The 19628-nt window shown below is 44.5% G+C and overlaps 1 protein-coding gene across 1 annotated transcript in view; it reads left to right on the top strand.

Annotated features, from left to right (window-relative positions):
- Positions 1-19628, top strand: part of grin3ba (glutamate receptor, ionotropic, N-methyl-D-aspartate 3Ba) — a gene marked incomplete at both ends in the record, with an annotated part of 67144 nt that overhangs the window by 19070 nt on the left and 28446 nt on the right. Inside the window, one exon of the mRNA XM_083998042.1 lies at positions 16731-17431. Within this exon, the coding sequence (XP_083854168.1) occupies positions 16731-17431 (701 nt within the window). The remainder of the gene's footprint in view (positions 1-16730; positions 17432-19628) is intronic.

Raw genomic sequence — 19628 nt, forward strand, 5'->3', positions numbered from 1 at the left:
CAAGAATTGAAGACGTGTGATGTTCTGATCCGTAAATGTCATTTTATCTCTTGGCTATCTTTCAAAAATTCATTCTCTCTCCATCTCTCTTAAGGGTGTAGTTTTACACTCTCTCTCCCTCTTTCGCTCTCATCCATCAGATGCTTAATCTGATATTAAATGTACTCCCAAATGCTACACTACCCTTCAGAGCTCCCATTTACCTGTGAGACGCATTCGTACCTGCCAATGACACTCCCACCTCTCTCTTCATTGCCTTTCCGCTGCTCTCAGTGTCTCTTAGGGATGGGAACGCACCTGCCAAAGACATTGATTTCTTCCCGACCTTCTCTCTCCGCCTGTCTCTCTCTCTCTCTCTCTTCTTCCCTCCCCCCCTCCCTCTCTCTCTGTCACACACACACTGTGACCTGCCAGTGCCACAAAGCACCTTTTCCCTTTGAGCAGCTTCCCTACAAATGTCAGGTGAGGTATTGGGCGGGGAGGGGTGAGTGAAAGAGGATAGGGTGGATGTTTGGGGGAGGATGAGGAGTGAGTGAGAGATGCACACATCAGACACGAGGAGGATTTTACTTTTTCCGTGAAATCACGTTATCAGACTGGAGCAGGGTATGCCAGCTGGGAGAGGAAAGCAGAAGGAGGAGGAGGGGGGAGCTGAGCGACAGGAGGAGGAAAAAAAACCATAGACCGTAGACACTGTAGGCTTTCATATCCTGCCGACAAAATATTATACATATTGAAAAGCTGCGATTTCATATTGATGAGTTATTACTAGAAAGGCTCACATTCTTGGCCCAGGAACTATTTAAGAGGTTCATTTGGATGTGGAAGTGGCTCGACCAGCAGGATTGGGTGTCAATTTCATGGTTACTTTGTCTTGTACACCAACCTAAGCTTCAAAGAAATGTCTTAGATAGAAAGAGGAGCGTATAATCGCCAACATAATATGCGCTCACACATGCTCATGCATACTATACACAGTGTTGGCATAATCTCCCCCGCTTTGGCATGTGGATGCACGCTCACAAGTGCGCACACTTTTATTGTATATACGTCATATTAGACACAGGGGTTTTGGCTTGTAGCACACACACACATGCGCAATATGTTTTTTTTTTTTAAGGAGTACGCAGAAGTGGAACCCACACACTCTCAAACCTATGTGCACACATCTTCACACACTCTGCTACGTGCTATTTATTATTTTGTTCTTCTTCATTTTGTTTGGGTAATATTAATTATTCATTGCCTCAGGCAGCGCACAAATTTCATCCCAGGAGATTAATATAAAATGTATCTGTCCCACTTCCTCTTCCGCAGCCTGCTCTCTTGGGCCCGTGGTGGTGTGTATACACCTGACACTGAGCAAGGAGCCTGTTTGCTATGCAGGTGGAACCTCTGACAAGCCAAAGACCTAAAGTTGAGTTAATTAAACATTAAGCATTAATCAAAATGAGATACTTAATCTCGACACGATTATCTGCGATATTTTGTAAATCATGTGCTCCTCCTCAGGCATACTGAGTGGAAGCGGCGCAGGCAAGCTGACAGACGTGTACGCACAGTGAAGACAATTTGCATAGCCTATTGTGTGCGCGTGTGTGTGTGTGTGTACACAAGTTTGTGTGTGTGTGGGCTGACAAGACAGCGCTCTCTCTTTGCTCTTTGATGCCCTTTACATGTTTCAATCAACATCAATCAACACTTGGAATGCAGCTCTTCATATTAATTGAGACTCAGAAATGCAGCTGCGGAGGCAGGGAGCGGGAGGGAGGACGTTCACAGATGAGTGAATATTGCCTTCAATCCAGTTAGAACATAATCGGGTCAAAAGTCACTGTAGACCACAGTAACTCCGCTGACCTACGCACGCCACGCTCAACGCACGCACACAAATCATACAGTCTCACAGCTGCTCCCTCTAATTGAAAGATCACACTTTGCCGAGGTGTTTGCCAACTAAGGAAATTAAGTTTGGCCCCTAAAAGTCCCAGTACTTAGGAAGATCTGACGCATGCAATCTTTTTTATGAATCTAAATTGGAGGTGACTTTGTGGAGTGTTAAACTCTGAGCTTGCATTTACAGAAAGATTATTGCTTCCTCTTTTTCGCCTCTCACCCTTCTTCCCTGCTCTCCAGCTTTGAGGAGCAGAGCTGTATAAGTTATCGCCGGGTTTCGTCAAGACACGGACTAGGCTGGTATAGCTCCGAGGCAAGTCTGGCTCTTATCACTGGCTGCTTGCTGACTTTGTTTCTTGGATATGTCTGTTGCCTATTAGTATATGCAAAAAAAAGAAGAAAAAACAGACACACACACACACTCCTCCACACAGAGTGTTGATACCGTGTCATGCATTCACACAAACATAAAAGATCTGTGTAGTTCTCGTCACGCATGCACGGGCACACGATCATACACATTTTGTACATCCAACATCCAGCGCCACAGAAGTTGCCATCTAATCCGTCTATTTTCCTCTGAACTGACAATAGTTGCTTTGCTCTAAGTGGGCCACCCTTGCGCCTTTGTTGATGATAACACCAAGTTATTTTCCACAAGTATGAACTGCCCCAATTACACCCCCTGGCTTGAAGCACTAATGACAGATAAGTGATTAGGAACTAGTGCAGAGATTTGGCTCATTTATTTGATGCAGCAATTAATACTGAAACTGAAGTAACAGAGAGTTAGATTAGTGACTTCATTTTTCCGTAGCCCAAGGGAAGCAGCCAAATGCCCGATGATGCTATGGTGATTACATTTCTATATAAAATGGGGGGTCTTAGAATCCTTTTGGTTTAGAAATGAATCATACCACAACTTTCGTTTTGGTGTTTTTCCCAACTCTGCATCCAATTTATCTCAGCCGTCTATAACAATGTCTCTCATTAAAAAGAGACCTGCACAAAATCCAATCATAAAAGATGCACATCGGTTAAAACAAATCACAAATCATGAATGAATGAAGAATGGTGTTCAATCCATCGTCTAAGATGGAACTTGACAAATGCCCATGGGGCCACAGAAGGGCAACAAACCTTGCATCGTTTGTGGCAATTTGTATGATTGCCAATTTGTTTTGAAATGTACACTATGACAAATGGGGTTAGCTTTAGGGTAAGGGTAGCTAAAAATGATGTAGGTCTTGCAGCAGTCAGTCTAGAGGTCATTTTTGTTGACGGATTCAGCTTCACTTTCAGAGGAGAAATGCCACCATGTTGCTCTAATGTGGCCTAGTGCATTATAACAACCACAATGATCCAGCACTTTCAGTCCAAAGTAGATACATGAATTGCTGAGCCTCTGTCTACTCTGAACATCACATCTTTTCAGTAAAGTAGGTTACAGGCAAAAGTATGGCTATGTCACCGGCTAAAAAATATCTCCCATTGGAGCCAATCTCAACACAGAAGGAGTAGAAAGCAAAATACTGAGCTCTTTCAGAGGAACAAGACCGAGCCATTGGTTCAGACAAGTGGACACACACTGGTCAAAGTGAAATCCTGGAGGTGCTTCACAGAACACATCAACTCAATGTGCTGAAACATGTTTACACAGGAGGAAGTCAGAAACAACAGCTTAGCTTTTTGGACTGTGCTATAAAAATTGAGGACAACAGCAGCAGCAGCATCCACAATGTATACAGGAAGGTCAAACACACAGATCAATACTGTTTGAGTTATCGAAACACTTGAGACGATAATATGATTGAAATTTGTTTATTTGGATAAAACCCCTTGAGATGTATCATCTCGTTTTCGAGGGGGTCCAAACATTTAAACAGACATAGATTCAACAGACAAACATGTACTCAACAATATAGAAAAACAGACAAATAAACAAGCAAACCAAAAGACAAAAACAACAGTACAAACAAGGACAAACCACAGTTATTATAACTACATCGGGACAAAACAATATATACATGGTATAACAATATACCAACAAGTGCCCTGGCTCCGAGCAGACAAACACCTGAGGTCTACTCCTTAAGCTTGTGGATATCCTAGTTGGACCTTTGTGAAAACAGCCATAAGATCCAAGGAGAGCACCAGGCAGCACTGTGGGGGAGGAAAAAGAACAACACACACACACACAACAACAGTCATACGTGGCTGGAGTATCTGAGAAACTCAGGGGGATCTTCTAACAAACACAGCATCCCTGTGTTTTTCAAAGCCGGCAATGCACTCAGACAGAAACTGGTCGATTTGAAAAGGCCACGCACCCAAACACTAGAAAAGCAAGGTAATGTATGCAGTCCAATGCAGTGACTTATGTTGGTGAAAGTAAACAGCCATTGATCAAATGCATGACAATACACAGGACAGCCAACTTGTGAGGTCAAGACTCAGCAGCTTACCTAGAGCTAAAAGGTAAGGAACAATCTTTAGAGAACAACAACAATCTACATATTTTTGACATCTATCGGTTGAGCGGAGAAACGCGGCCTCAGCTGAGGAGGAGGTCTACAACACCACTTATCCCTCACCTACAATGCTTTTATCCTTTCATCCCTGCTCAGGATATTCAACAGCTATTCACTCCTGGCCTGAGGTGACTCCGACGGCTCTAATGACTGTTGTTACAACAGCCAGGGGCACTAATGAACCAAGTGACACAAATGGCTTCAGCAATGACCCTGCGGAGGTTAAATACCTGGGACGCCCAGCTACTAGTGAATCACAAATGAAGAAGCTTCTTGGATGAGGGGTGAAACCAACCCGTGGCCCTCATTTCAACTCTTCTCAGAGACCACGACCGGGTCCTGACCTGAAGCGGGTCAAAATTGAGGAGGCATCACAGAAGATTTTCCTCCACAGTTTCAGTTAGATTCAGCGTTGTATGTGTGGTTCATTCAGTCACTGTGAAATAATCATATAACCTTTGCACGTGCCTCTTAAAGGTTTCTCAAAGGTTACCTCTAAAGGCAGAGGTAGATGAAAAACAATTAAACCTCGCTATGCAAGATGAGTCATCAGAATGACTAATGGCACATTTACCAAGAAGACGAGGGCTCAGGGGCCATGCTAAGTGCAAAGTTCTTGTAATATTACTTGCAATTCTTTTAATCTGCATCATCCCCCTGGAGTATGTTAAGAACACCACTTAAGCCCTGCAAAAAAAAAAATCCTTGTTTATTTTAATGGGTTTCTTAAGTGAGTAGAGTGACAACTTATTATCCCATTGAACACATCAGTTACAGTCACCATTAGTGCATTTAGATCAGGAACAAATCTAGTGTGAGTTACTGAAAAAAGGTTAATGAGCAGGTAGAGTAGTCTTTTGCTTTTAAAAGGAAGGATAATTGTTGCACATGAAAGTAGGGTTTGCATGAACTTTAAATTTTGAACTTTGTTCATCTGTTACTATTTGGTTACAAATTTGGCTGACTGACAGAAACTATAAGATCACAAGGTTTGCAAAAGCATTGTGTATGCAGGTGAGCCTTACTCCCTAGGGGTTTGACCCTGAGATAAACATAAAGCCATGACTGAACCGCACTCTTTTCGATGAATAATCAAGCAACCTGCAAAAATATGAGCGTTTACCATTATCCAAGGAAGGAAACGGGACAAAATATCTTTCTCCTGAGAGACATTTGCTGCAGTTAGGAATCTGCCTTTGACAGCTGCAGTGCTGTTGTTTATGTTTCGTAGTTTGGGCTCTGATGAAAAACACAGTGTGAGAGATGCGTAATGATAATGTAGCAGCTTACGGGGCACACAGCTGGCAGTCAAGGTCAGTAGTGTGAAACCCACAATATGATGATGGCACGGGCCTTGAATGCACCCTTTCCTGACCTTTCATCAACGTCCACTGTGGTGTCTTTGAGCAAGGCACTGAAAACTATGTGGTATATCATTTGTCAAGGTTAAGGTATGTTTGCACTGTGCAGCTCTCTGGTAATGAGTGTGCGTAAATGTATGAGTGTTTCTTTAAAAGAACATCTAAGCTCAGCATAAAAAGGAATCATCCCAGGATAAATAAAGGGTTTAATATAGATATTACAATTGAAGCTATTGTCGGCAGAAATGTCTACATCTATCTTGAATTAGGACCACTGCTGCTATGAATAATCCTCTCTTGAAAGTTATTCATTAGGACAACATTAGCACCGTTTATTCACAGTTTATTGGCAGACTGAGCTAATGACAGGCCCAGATGCACAAAATTTATGTGGGCATGTGCCTTATGCTTACCCATGTGTGTAGAGATGGAGAACAGCAGTAAAGCGGTGCCCAGGCATTCTGCTTCAACATAACCTGAGTTGATTATACAGGTTTTCATGCAAGTATCGTGTCGGCTTTGCCAGATGTTTTTGAAAATAAACTACACATACACTTCCACACTACACTATGTTCAGCAGTGGACCAGCACTGCTGACCTGCCTTGCAATAACAGATTATTAGTAACATTAAAGTGCACTTTCTTCACAGGGCAATAAGTTAAACTTAATTTTTGCAACCTCATTCAGACCTCAGTGTGAAAAAGCTACTAAAATGTGGTCCGCAAATTACATTTCACATTAAGTGTCATATTTCTCTAAGAGTCCTCTTTTGTGGCCGGTATTTCAGTGAAGTTGTACAGCTGGCATCTGTTTTTCTATCTTCATCTGTATCCATGTCCTTGTCCTCTGGTTTTCTAATACAGAAGCTCATGTCTTTTAAAATTACTTTCTCTGAGCCATTTTCCCAGGCATTTTACTAAACCAAAAGAAACAAAAAAGAAAACACTGAGAACAAATCAGAAATCTCAAACCAATACCTCCGAGAGTGGGTGGGGTAGAGGGCACAATAGCAAAACCACAGCTGCAAGGACGTTTTACCGCTGGATTTCATTTCCTGCACAAATGGTCCATATATCTGCTGGTAAACAGAACAATTTTCTGAGCTAAGGTATTTAGATGACTCAATACTAATCGACAATGTGGCTCATGTTGATTCGTTTCAATCATTTTCAGAGCAAGCGTAATTTATTTTCTCTTTGGAATAAAACCTCTCAGTTTTACATATTTTCTACTCATTTCTGCTGGTTTGGCTTTGCGTGTTTGATCACCACAAGTGGGTTGAGACCAAACAACATGCTCATCTGCACTCCACATCAGCTGCAGCCCCAAATGGCACGTCAATCGACTGGAACTCACATTAGAGAGTCACTTCTGGCGTGAACAGGGTTCCCATATTAGCCCCGATTCAGATTGGAGTCTAATAGGCTTTTTGTTCGTGTCTTCTGTCTCTGTCGCTCGTTCCCAAATTTCTATCCCCGTCTTCACTAATTAGCTCCTTTATGCTCACTCTTGCACTTGAAATCGTTCGACTCTCTCCTGTGCATATTCATCTCTTCAGCCTCTCTCCCTCTCTGCCGCTCCATCTCTCCGTCATCCCTCCCCTTATAGAGATGGATGAAAGGGAATATCAGGGAGTCTGGGTGGAGAGCTCAGCTGATAGGCTAAATCAAGGCAGGTCATTTACTCACCGCCAGCCCATCCATCCTAGCTGGTACCCCCCTCCACACACACACATACCCACATCTCGGCCGCGACCACTCACTCCCCACACACACACACACACACACACCCTTGACTCAACACACTCTCTCGTACAAACACACTGCCCCTAAATGACTTCCATCTCTGGAGGTGTATTATTTCACTCCTGGGAAGTCTTGAGTTTCAGTATTCAACACAGCCCGGTGCTGAGGGACCTTTTCCATTAGGAACTTGCTCAGTCACACATCGAAGCGCCGAGCACACCCAACAAAACAAACACACAAACAAACACACAAACACACACACACAGCCTTAGCACTAAGAAATATCACATGTTCTCAGACGCGTACGTACCCACAATGCCCAAAGCTCTAGACACCATAGACACATTATACTGGCATGGCGTGCTTTCACTGCTGGGGTGTTGCTTTGTTTGTTGCCCGTGGGCTGACTGTTAATGGCATCACGCCACCCTGCATCTGTACTTTAGGGTATTGTTATCAAATGGTATCATTCTCCCCCTAACTAAATAATGTCGCTGTCTCATTGGTCCAGCTGCCTCCTGGTCGAATTACAACAACCCGGCAAGAAGCTATTTCTCTCCCCCTGACAGTCCCCGCATCAGTCGCCGCCGGAACACCCAACACAGCTTATTCCACCCCCCAACATGATGGCATGATTACTGCGAATACTTGACGCCAACTCGAGCAGGTTAGCAAGTCAGTGAAGGGGAGGGAGAGATAAAACTAGGACACAGGATGCAGGGGGGGGAGAGTTATGGTCTAGAAATCCGGGGTGATGGAAGGTGTTGGAGATGGGAGCTCCGTGGTACAGTGTTCGTTATTGACAGATGTGCGGAGTAATCAGAATACAGCATGTACAGGCCTATGCGCTACTGTAGAGCGGATGGATGAGTCAGGGGAGAAAATGCGATTACAGTGGCAATCATAACTCAGATTAGCCTTCCTCTGTACCTCTCGCCACTCTTCAGCGCGGGAATCAATCACCATCACATTCACTACGCCGCCGACGCCGTCGCCGCCGATGCCGCCTCGCATCACGCACAGGGCCGTACGAAAAAAAGGACAAATATTATTCTCTCCGGCAGAGAAAACAACATTGTCTATAGAGCAAGGACAACAATCGCTCTCTTTAATAAATAACAGGAGCTTTTATGATCATAAATAGTGAGGGGGCCAGGGGCTGTTTGTAAGCGAAGGGAGGGGGGGGGGGTGTGTGGGGGGGTTGATACATGAATCCATTCAGCATATTTCTGCTGTGGGCTGGTATCTCTGCAACTGAGGGGATCAAAGGAGCTCCTGACAAAAGAGGCGCCGATGCAGCGTGCTGAGATGACAGCCTTCACCAGTGTTAGCAGTGCACTCAGCATTAACATTGGCTGACTGGAGACCTGACTAACCAGTCCAGAACAGCATATTCAGTCCCCCTGCTGTTTCCTCTATCTGATTTTTATTGATGACATCAGGACATTCTCAGGCCCGTGGAGGTTCATTAAATCACAAGTCAACTGATAATGAAAGTGAACACTCACTGCACTGGATTTCTTCATTTACTCAACACTACAGACTAGCAGGGGGAGGATTAGCATACTTTGATATGCACTTGCATTTTAGTTATTCCCTCTGGATTGCCATTTGATTAAACTGCGACTTGAAATCATGTTGCAAAAAAAAAAAAAAAAAAAACTGAAAAAAACTTCTTCGTGGCTACATACAAAGCCCAAAGCAGCCGGCTGGTTTTGAGTATGCGATCAGTCTGTCTGTGTTTGTGTTTGTGCGTGTGCACGTGCGTGTGTGTGTGCGCAGCAGCAGCATTCATCTGGTTCTTTCACTTCCACAGAAGCTTGCAATGCTCCAGGGGGAAAAATGCTGATGTGCTCTGTGTCTTGATCATTCGAATTAATTTGGAGTCGTGCAGAGAACAATATTCTATCAAATGGTTTGTAAATCACTCAAACACACATGCACGTACACACAGAGACACAATCACACACATAGCATACAAATACTTGCTCTTGCGCTCACGGGCAGACACAAATAGTTTTGTATACACATACACATGCCCAACTTTTGACTTCACCGCCGCACGAGCACATCAGCCTCGCCACGGTTGGTTTGACGCCAATGTACAAAATGAGCGAATCCCATTTTCTCGCACCTTTTTTTTTTCCTCATTCACAATGATCCCCATAAACTCAGCGCCCAGAGGGAAAGTGGAGGCATGGCCCGTCAAGACTTTTATGGCTTTCCCCCACAATCGCTCAGGACTACAATGGGGTTTTTACGATGTTACCGTACCCACCTGCCACACCACTAAGGAAACTAACAAGGTCCTTGCGCTTAATGGACTCCACACATTTAACGTGCGTCCAGAAGTTGCCAAATCGTCGCCCAGCACGAGCCGAGCGGCCAAAGCAACAGGCAGCTGCTCTCCGGCGGCTAATCAGACCTAATTCAAAGTGTGCATTACACTTTTCGCCTGCTGTTTCATGGCGCCTCCTAATAGGCCACAATCTCATGTTTCTGTGCTTTATCACTGTAAAGGAGGTGGTGGGTGGAATTTGATTGAGTCAGGGTATTTGCATACGTAATTTTAGCGGTGACAATCATAGACACATGGCAACCATCTCCATCAGCTGTTCACCGTGAAACAAGATTTAGCCCCTCTTTTCAATCTGTGGCCAGTCCTGTAGTGGCGCCTAATAGTGTGTATCTTACTGCTTATCACTCTGTTTCTCTGAGCCAACAGGCTGTTATGCTTAGATAACCATAGTCATTTGCTGTGTTAAGTGGCTGATTGCTTCACAGTCGTGTTTCGCGAGCGTGCGCGAGCGCGTTGCATACTTTCATGCACGCACGGGCACGTAAATGTGATTTGCTGCCCTCGCCCGTGCGTGTGTCTGTGTGTGTATTCCGCTTTCGGTGCTGGTGTGAGTCAGTGCGTGCACGTGCATTTGCATGTGCGTCTGTGGTGCATATGTGTGTACCAGTGCCAGTGCAACTCTTTTCCCAACCAAGCTTAGCTCCAGACCCCGGCAGCATGGCTGAGTAAGATTAAAGTCACCCATATTACACTTAGCGCCAGGAGACGTAAGGAAATTAGGAGAAAATTAAACAATGCAATTTGCATACAATTGCACAACAGCACGGCAAAATGCTCAGTTAGCCTCCGTCTGGTCAACTAAAGAGCACCGCTAAGCATTGCTTCATTAACTATGCAAACAGCTCTGCCTGGCCCTGTTCAATCATGGATGTTTATTTGGACTGCGAGAAAAAGACAGAGAAAATTACTGACATTCAACAGTTTCTTTATTCATTATGTATGAGCTAATGCAAGCGTGTGATGCCAGCTTGCTCCTGTTTTACTCCGTCTGACAGCGAAGAGCGAACTAGTCCTCGACTGCAGGTAAAGACTGATCTGCATGTTGGATTTAGATTGTTTCACGTGTGCATTTAAGCCCACATCTGCTGTGACATTTAAAGTTTGACATTCAGTCTAGGATACGTTCAGTTTTCATCTCAGGTGTTTGAAATATAAGACTCGCGCCCTGCTGAGAAAATCTTCCTCAAGACACAGGCACGCTACTATCACTCTCTCCGTCTCTCGCTCTTTTCCGCTACACAGACACATTCAGATGCACAGCCATCACCTTTCGCCACTATTCACAAGTACGGATATTAAACTACCTATCAATTCTACTTCCATCTTTCATCTCAAACATATATTCACACCCACACCTCTCTCTCTTCCTGTCTGTCTTGTCTCTTTTCCTGTCTCTGCGCCCCTATCCGTCCTACATCCAGCCGGCTCACCTGGTGCCAGCGCTGGTGAAATATTAATGTGTTCACTGAAGTGTTGTTGCTTGGAGTGCAGCCCTGACCATGACCATTGTGTTTCTGGACATGGGAAGAAGTCATTCACACGTTCAAGAAGACAGAGGTCCACACCGTCGGATGCCGAGGACAGCTCAAAGCAGGCGCCCCTCGCTCTTTCTCAGCCAGCACTTGGCTCCATGCAAATGATTCATGACTGCAATGTTAAGCCTGACCGGGGCTACAGTGAGCTTTAGCAGTAAGTCAAGCTGCAGCGAGTTAAAGAGATCCCTCGCCTGAAGCGCTGGAGGAAGGACACTAAGTTTTTTCAGAGCTTCAGCTCACATCTTAGGCCTCTTTAGCCTCCTCCAGCTACCCAAACCCACCAACACACCCGGAGACGCGCACGCTCCCCTCCTCCTCCTCCGTGCTTTTTGCTCCAACTTGCCTCTAATAAGCCCTGAAACTGCAGGTGCTGCCATTTCTTCTGTGCCCCCTTTTTTTGTGCACTCGGTTGCACAGTGTTGCTGCTTTTCTTACAGAGGGCCTAAATAAGGAATGAGCTTAGTAACTGGGAGCTGCTCCCTCCTGTTCTGATTCAACGCACTCCTGTCGGTTTGCTTACTCCACATCGCCCGAAGATCCCTCTGGGTTTATGCTCGAGTACTGACACCAGTGTGTTTGCACTGTATCTGTGCTCTGGCATCTGTGTGTGCATGTTTGGTGATGCCTGCTGCATGCATGCTTGCTTGTCTGCTGAGGGTTTCAGTCCATGAATCTGTGCACATGTTTTTCTTTTTCTTTTTTTTTTTTGAAGGCCAGCGCATCAAACAGCACTCAAACAGGATTTGTTCGGTAGAAGCAGAGGTTGAGTTCGAGGTTCCTAATTTGCGGATGTGTAAGATGCTGTATGGATTTTATATTTTATACGGGAATAATGCTGACATTCCTTTTAGCAGTGCTTATCTTGCATCCTTAGTTCTGAGTCTTTCTAACCTCCCGCTTTCAGATGAAGCTTATACCTGAGAATAGAAAAAAGATAAGCGCATACACACAAACACACACTCACTCACTCACTCACAGAGGAGGTCCTCCCAGGTCGAAAAAAGGTGTAGCTGCGCAGAGAAAACATCCATTACATTTCTAACCAAGCTTGAAAAAGACCTGTGTACTTCAGAAAAAGATCGGCCGGGGGTTTGGATTGACTGGTGAGCTGCACAGCTAAACTCACCGTGGCTGAAAGGACAGGAAAGGACTTCTCTGTTTCAGAGGACACCGGCAACAGTCTGGCAAACTTTCCACCCCCAGACAGTACATTCACCTTTTATCTGGTCTAGACTGTGACATCACAGGAAATATACAGTCTGCATTCCTCCAGAGATCAACAACTCAAAGGCTCAGCTTCCCTAAGGTCTGCAGCAAAAAAAATGATATTTTAAATTCAAATGTCCGATAACGGCAACAACTAAGTTGGCCCCGACCCAAGGCGAAAGCTTCGGGATGTCGAAAACAAAACACAAATTCATGCAGACAGCATGAAGTGTACTTGAAGATCTGTCGTAAGCTTTTGCACACAAGTATGCAGACGTAGAAGACGCATACATTACACAGGCATACGTTAAATCTGGGGATAAACACTGTTGCCGGCAGCTTGTTTTTTAAAACACACTGGATTAAGCCGGAGTGATGACTGGCAGGGACTTCATTGTTCTGGGTTCAGTGCAGTATTAAAAGAGGCTGTATGGAGGAATTTGTCACTGCTTGATTGAGGATCATTTCAGTCTGTTTTAAGAACGAGTGGCTCTTATTAGTCTCTACAGAGAACAGAGCACATACTGTAGTGTATGTACATATGTGTGAGAGGAAGGAGTAATTCCTGTAAAAGTGCTGATGGTAAGAAGGTACTGGTGGTGGTGAGGCCATTAAAGTTCCTCTATAGACATGTTTTAAGCTATAAATGATTAATAAAAATTCAACATGGTTTTTTTGAGACACATCTGCACTTACTTCCTTTTTGGATCAGGTGTTATGCTCCGTCCACCACCACTACTTGGATTCAGTCGATAGGTGAAAAGAGCAGAAAGCATGAAGATGGTCAGGAAACAGAGAAACTGCAGCCACAGATTCATCAGGTCCAGACTCAGGAGTTGTTGGGCCCCAAATCTGCAACACAAAGCCATACGAGAGCGATTAGAGTTTCATGTTTATTAATTTCTTTATTGATTCTTCCCGGGCTCACTTCATTTCCAAAGTGGAGATGCGCAGTCGGGATTGATTGTTCACTTCACTCACATGTCTAAGGAACACCAAATTGGACATGTCAGCGAGGTTTGAAACTTGATTCTTTAAGTAAAAACCAGGAGATCCAGTTTGAGGAATCGATCGAGTCTGAAGACTTCTTCTTAGACGACTCAGTGCTGTACCAGAGTTTAAAATACTGTGAGGCAAGATCTTACCACTGTGGGTAGTTATCAGGGCTGCAGTTATTTTATTTCATCACAATATTTCATGATAAAACAGTTGGATTGCACCATTCACTATTACACAGTAATGCACTAGTAGCGAATGCCGGCCGGCAGAAGTTGAGCTAAACTTTTTTGATGGATCAATCAATTTTTTTTGCCAGAGCTGTTTGCATAGGCTCCCATGTTGCTTCAACAAATTGGCCACATTTAAATAGACTGCGTTTTTTTTTCTTTTTTCTTAATTCAGTGATGCTCTGTGTGAATACAGCCAAGCCGCTCTCTCTTAGTCCAACAGCAGCTCAACTAAGTCAGCTCTCAACGCTTGAATGAACATCCAACACAATCCAGCACAGCCGGCCCATCTCTCAGCTGAAACCACGCCCAGGGTTTATTACTTTCTTCTCATATTTGGAGTATTTTTACATTTTCAGTGCACAGAGCTGGTGGTTTGTTTGTTTACTCTGAAACTTTGTTGGTGATCTTTCTCATCTGGTGTTCTTTTGTGACATAACTCATGTACACCGCCTTGATCAGGTTTTAGGCAGCACTGTGCATGCCATTTGTACTGATAAGCACAGTAGAAAATGCTCTCTTGGGAGTTACAGCGCTAATATATCACTGGAATTAATTGTGCCGAAACATTCCAATGCAGGAGAGAAGTGACTGCTCTGGTAATAGGCAATAACCCCTGTGATGTGCTTTCTTTCTCTTTTTTTATTTTATTTTAAAGTTTCATCGGGTCCACTTTGGTGCTTGTCGCGTTTGATTGCTCGCCGAATTTTTTAAGAAGCCCTGTTCCTCCTCTATTCAAAAAACAGCCGAGAGCTCGCCCACATCTTATGGGCCGGAACTCATGTCTTCAGGAAAAGGCTCATATCACCTTATCAATTCAGAGTCACATCACGGCTCCCACATCTGCCTCCTGCCCGCGTTCGGTCTAATTTTCTTTCTCCCCCCCTAAGAGCAGCAACAAGAAACACAACTTGTGTAATGCTCCGGTTAGCTCTTATCATTATTCTCACGTCCTCCTCCTCACTCTTGAAGTAATTCTGCTGTGGTGCTCCTCATGAGTCGCTCTGGATAAGAGCTCCAGCTAAACACATGGAATTGTAAAATAATCTATTAAAAAAAAGAAAAAAAAATTCGAGCAAGTTAGTGACAATTGTTAGTGGATGAGAAGTGCGAGAGAAAATCATGGTGGTGTGAAAAAAAGCTGACACAGCTGTGGGATGAACCGCAGATGAGCATTATTGCAATTAATCTGACAATGATAGATTTAGCAAGAATCCCTCTCTGGTTTTCTAACAAGCTGCGTTCAGTGCAATTTACAGTGCATGCTGCACATTTGTCTAGGGTTTAGACTTATTTTGACGTATGCTTTACTCAGTATAACAACAAGACGGCCATACATTAACATTTAGCGGTACATTAATATTTAAGGCATAGATGGCTCAGATGGATCAGACCCACAGAAACCTAGAATGAGAGCAGATATAGATTTACATACTAATTCCTCCAGCTGCCTCGAGGATCAGTTTTGATCTTCCATCGTTGTATTTTTGACTTCTGAGGCCTTTGAGGAAATGTGCATGACATTATTTTCATTCTTGACGGTAATATGCTGAATAACGCCAGCACCTGTGGTACAGGCACCTCCTCCTCCTCCCTCTCTCTGTTCTTCTGTGCCACACACCATCATCTCAGCACCAAACCACCCCCCACTAACGCCACCTTTTCCAAAGCCCCCCTCCTACTGAGTTCAAACGAAGAGGCCCATCTTCACTTGTCCCCTCGCACACACCTATGCTATCCCAGGAGGATAAATACAGATGCTGCATTAATTCATCCGTGTCTCTTCAGAATTCAGCCAAATATTATTTCTGGCTCTCTTTAGGGACTCAAGGGCTTTCAGCAGAGGGTCGCTCTGTTTACTTTGTACTCCCGGGTGGGATATTTCCATTTGAATGACTGTGTGCGAGTGTGAGTTGCAGTTTGGTTTAGATGTATCATCTTCACACACATAGGCAGGGTGTACGAGTGTGGATTTTGCAGGTTTTTTTTTCTTCTTTTCTATACATTCTGAATGTACCTGCATAGGTTGACAGTGTACGCACAGATTTAATTAAGTACTCTCTGTGTGTGTTTTTGGTGAGTGTGCATTTTTTTTTTACATGTGTTGCGAACATAAGGAGAATGTGTACGCATTCGTGCTGGAGGGTGTTTCAGAAGAGCACAGTTTGTAGTGTTTATCTTTCATCTCGGTTCACTGAGGGTCGGCCACTCAAAGCAAATCTTAAGTCATGTTAAGCTAAACTTTGGGCTCTCTATATAAAAAGCAGCCCGCCTCCCTCTTCTTCAACCTTGCCTGGAGCACTGATAGGATGAAGAATGGATAGAAGCCCCCAAAGGAAGGAGGGGGAAGGTCCATCTGTGAGCTGCATTCAAGGACAACAGTGTTATCCATTTTGGAACAGTATGAAACAAGCCAGTGTTTTCAGTGGGGTTTGGAAATGCAGGCTTCTGGATGAACTGTGGATGCTACTGTTGTCTTGCCAAGGCAACTGTGATGTTGCAGATTAGATGCGAATCATTGACTCCTTGTTTGGTATCAGCGCGACGTTTCTCATTCAGAGTGAGAGATAATGAACAAATGTGACTGATTGTTTCTGATCAGTGTTGTGGTGAATTACTGCAGCAACAGGGATTGTTTTGCAGTGCGCGGGTGCTCATAAAAGCTGCGTTTAATGTGATTTTATGTTATTCAGGCCTGAGGTGGTGGGGTTTGGCTATATCTATTAATCTTTGTTTTGATCTTGTTTTCTCTCCTCTCTCCTCCCTTTTCTTTGCTCCCTTTTTGCTCACCCCTCGGTCTACTTTCTCTTCTCTTTCCTCTGATTTTTTTAATTTGCTCTTTCAACTCTTTCTGTCTTCTCTCTTTTTAGAACCAATTCCACCTGCAGATGTCGGCCCGTGTGCCTCCCTCGACCCTGGGCAGCCTGCTGCTGGCAGTCCTGCAGGGAGGAGAGGGGGACAGGGTCAGAGGAAGCCAGGGGGAAGAGAGCTGGGGAGGAGCCGCTGTGATCTGCCCCGGGTGGGACGAAGGGGGCGACGGGCTTCTGTCTCACCTGCAGAGGCACAGTGGTTCTACCTGGCATTTGTGGGATATCATTAACCTGACCCGCATCACGGGGGGTGGGGAAAGAAGGGGGGAGGCCAGCGAGGAGAGGAGGGAGGATCAGATGGAAGAAGAGGCTTTGAAGATCCTCTCCACTCGTTTCCTGCGCTCCCCCTCTCCTCTCTCCTCGGTTCTCCTCCTGGGCTCTGATCCTGAGTGTCTCTCCTCTGTCCTGCGGGCCGCTCAGCGCCTCGCTCCGTTGCTGCCGGCGCTGCAGTGGATCATGGGATACCCCTTGTCTCCAGATTCGCTACACACCCTGGGTGGTCCCCTCGGGCTGCTGGCCTACGGGGAGGTCGGACGCAAACCCATCAGTTTCTACATCCGGGATGCTTTGCAGCTGATCGGACGAGCGGTCACCGCGGCGACCATGGTGAGGCCGGACCTGGCTCTGATCCAGAACATGGTGAACTGCTATGACAAACCCAACCGACATGATCTGCCCACTTCAGGACAATATCTGGCCAGGTATACACACTCACACTTATACACACACACAACGGGTCAATTCCTCTATTTGTCATGGTCCTCTCCAACAGTGCAGATAATTTTGGTTTAAAGTTGAATTAAACTTTAATTTTGCTTAAAGGGATAGTTCAACTTTTTGGCAATTTGGCCCATTGCCATAATCCCTATAGTCATAGCAGTAGGTTTGTTACCTTTGCCTACATTTGTCGGTGCAAGCTATTTTTAGAATGGCGGAGCAGAGCCGCGAGCTGCTCAGAGCTTCGCTACGGAGGCTAATGGGATTTCTTCATCCAACTCATCAAATACACAATCCAACAAATCCAAAACGCTCTGGTGGACAAGTTGTAACAGAACGTTATGAGACTGAGTTGTTTTCAAGGCAAATGCAGAGACTGCTTGCCGAAAAACTGTCCCCGATGGGAATGCGCATCAGCAGTTTTGCATGAATTTAGCTCGAAAACAACTCTGTCTCGTAACGTTCGGTTATTATCTCATAGCGTGGTGAATGTGAAGGTCACAACTTGTCCACCAGAGCGTTTTGGATTTGTTGGATTGTGTATTTGATGAGTTGGATGAAGAAATCCCATTAGCCTCCGTAGCGAAGCTCTGAGCAGCTCGCGGCTTTGCTCCGCCATTCTAAAAATAGCTTACACCGACAAATAAAGGTAACAAACCTACTGCTATGACTATAGGGATTATGATAATGGGCAAATTTGCCAAAATGTGGAACTATCCCTTTAAAGAATAATGTTTTCTAACATGACACCAATCCCAAAGTAAGGGCCTGTTTGGTACTGACTGACAATGTTAGATCTAAATTAGCATAATCTGGTTTAAGCATTGCATAACAAGGAAAAATAATAATAATGGTGTGATCCCTTAAAGTAATATCTGCTGGGAATCAGTGTTCATGTTAGCAAGTTATCCTCTACGGCTAACTACCCAACTAAAGATGCAGTTGTTGAAATGGCAATATTTCCTTCCAGCTACCAGATAATCCTCAAACCTCAGCTGTTGACATTTTTCAAAGGGTTTTCTTTTTTCAGAGGCTGAAAGTAGTTTTTAAATATGTTCCCTTTGTGTGTGATTTGGTTGAATAAACCATTTAATACCTTGGAACAATATCAATTTCGCTGCACTTGTGGCTCTAAGATCGGGATCAGTTCCACAGCAGTATCCTGCGGCAGAGAGATTTGGTCGGGGATTTGCCCAAGAAAACTTCAGCAAAGTAGATGATTGAGAAACGTCCCCTAAAAATGAAATATATTGCTGAAGGCGACACAGGATTAGCAGTGGTAAACAGTCTCTTTGTCACCTGCAGCTAGCAGTCCATCCCATTTCTCTTTCAAAAGTGATTCCTGGGGGGGCTATAATGCTTGGACAAGGTCAGAAAAAGTGTATACATTTTTTCATTCATCAGCTGATCCATGGATGACACTGACAAACTGCAATTAAGTTCATCTGGTCACACTAAATGTCTGTAAGGTCATTAGTTTTTCAACTTTTTACTGGCTCCACTTGTGCCACTGTACGCTCCAGTTGCTGCCCTTTCCCGTCCTCTGCACCGTGGGGGTGGCTACTTCTGAACAGTGCTGTCATACTGGGGGGTGTGGAGGAAGTCTTTATGGCATACAGATTCACAGACTGACACCAGAGGGTTTTATCTGTTTCTCTTTGCTGTTACCGCTGCTGCCGCTTGAATCCCTGCAGCTTTTCTAAAAAGGCCTCTGACAGCTTTCACGGGTTGTGTCAAGGTGCGCTCCGTGATAACACATGCACAAGCAGGAATAAAAAAAAGAAAAAAAAACACACATATTGAAATACATATTTAACCTTAAACGTTTTTCACTTATAAAATGAAATCTTCACATTTGTAGACAGAAAAAAAAAACCCTCACTCGCACACTTTATGACTTCTCTAAAGCTTCATATGTGGCAGATATGGAGTATTGCACTGAAGCACCAAACCCAAGCCTCAAACTCACTCACTCAGTGAAATGTTTCTCTTCTGTCAGTTGATATGAGTATTTTTCAGATAAAACAGCAACTCCTGTGGTCGGTCGTGTGGCATCAGTGGATTTGTGGTTTGAGTTGAACCCGCGGCGCGATACTGAACACACACAGTGCCTGCCAGCCGAGAGTGATCAGCGATACCCACATTATCACGAGCTTTGGACTCTGGGTGTTTCCTCCTTCT

The sequence above is a fragment of the Trachurus trachurus genome, assembly GCF_905171665.1.
Source record: "Trachurus trachurus genome assembly, chromosome: 22".
Classification (NCBI taxonomy): Eukaryota; Metazoa; Chordata; class Actinopteri; order Carangiformes; family Carangidae; genus Trachurus; species Trachurus trachurus.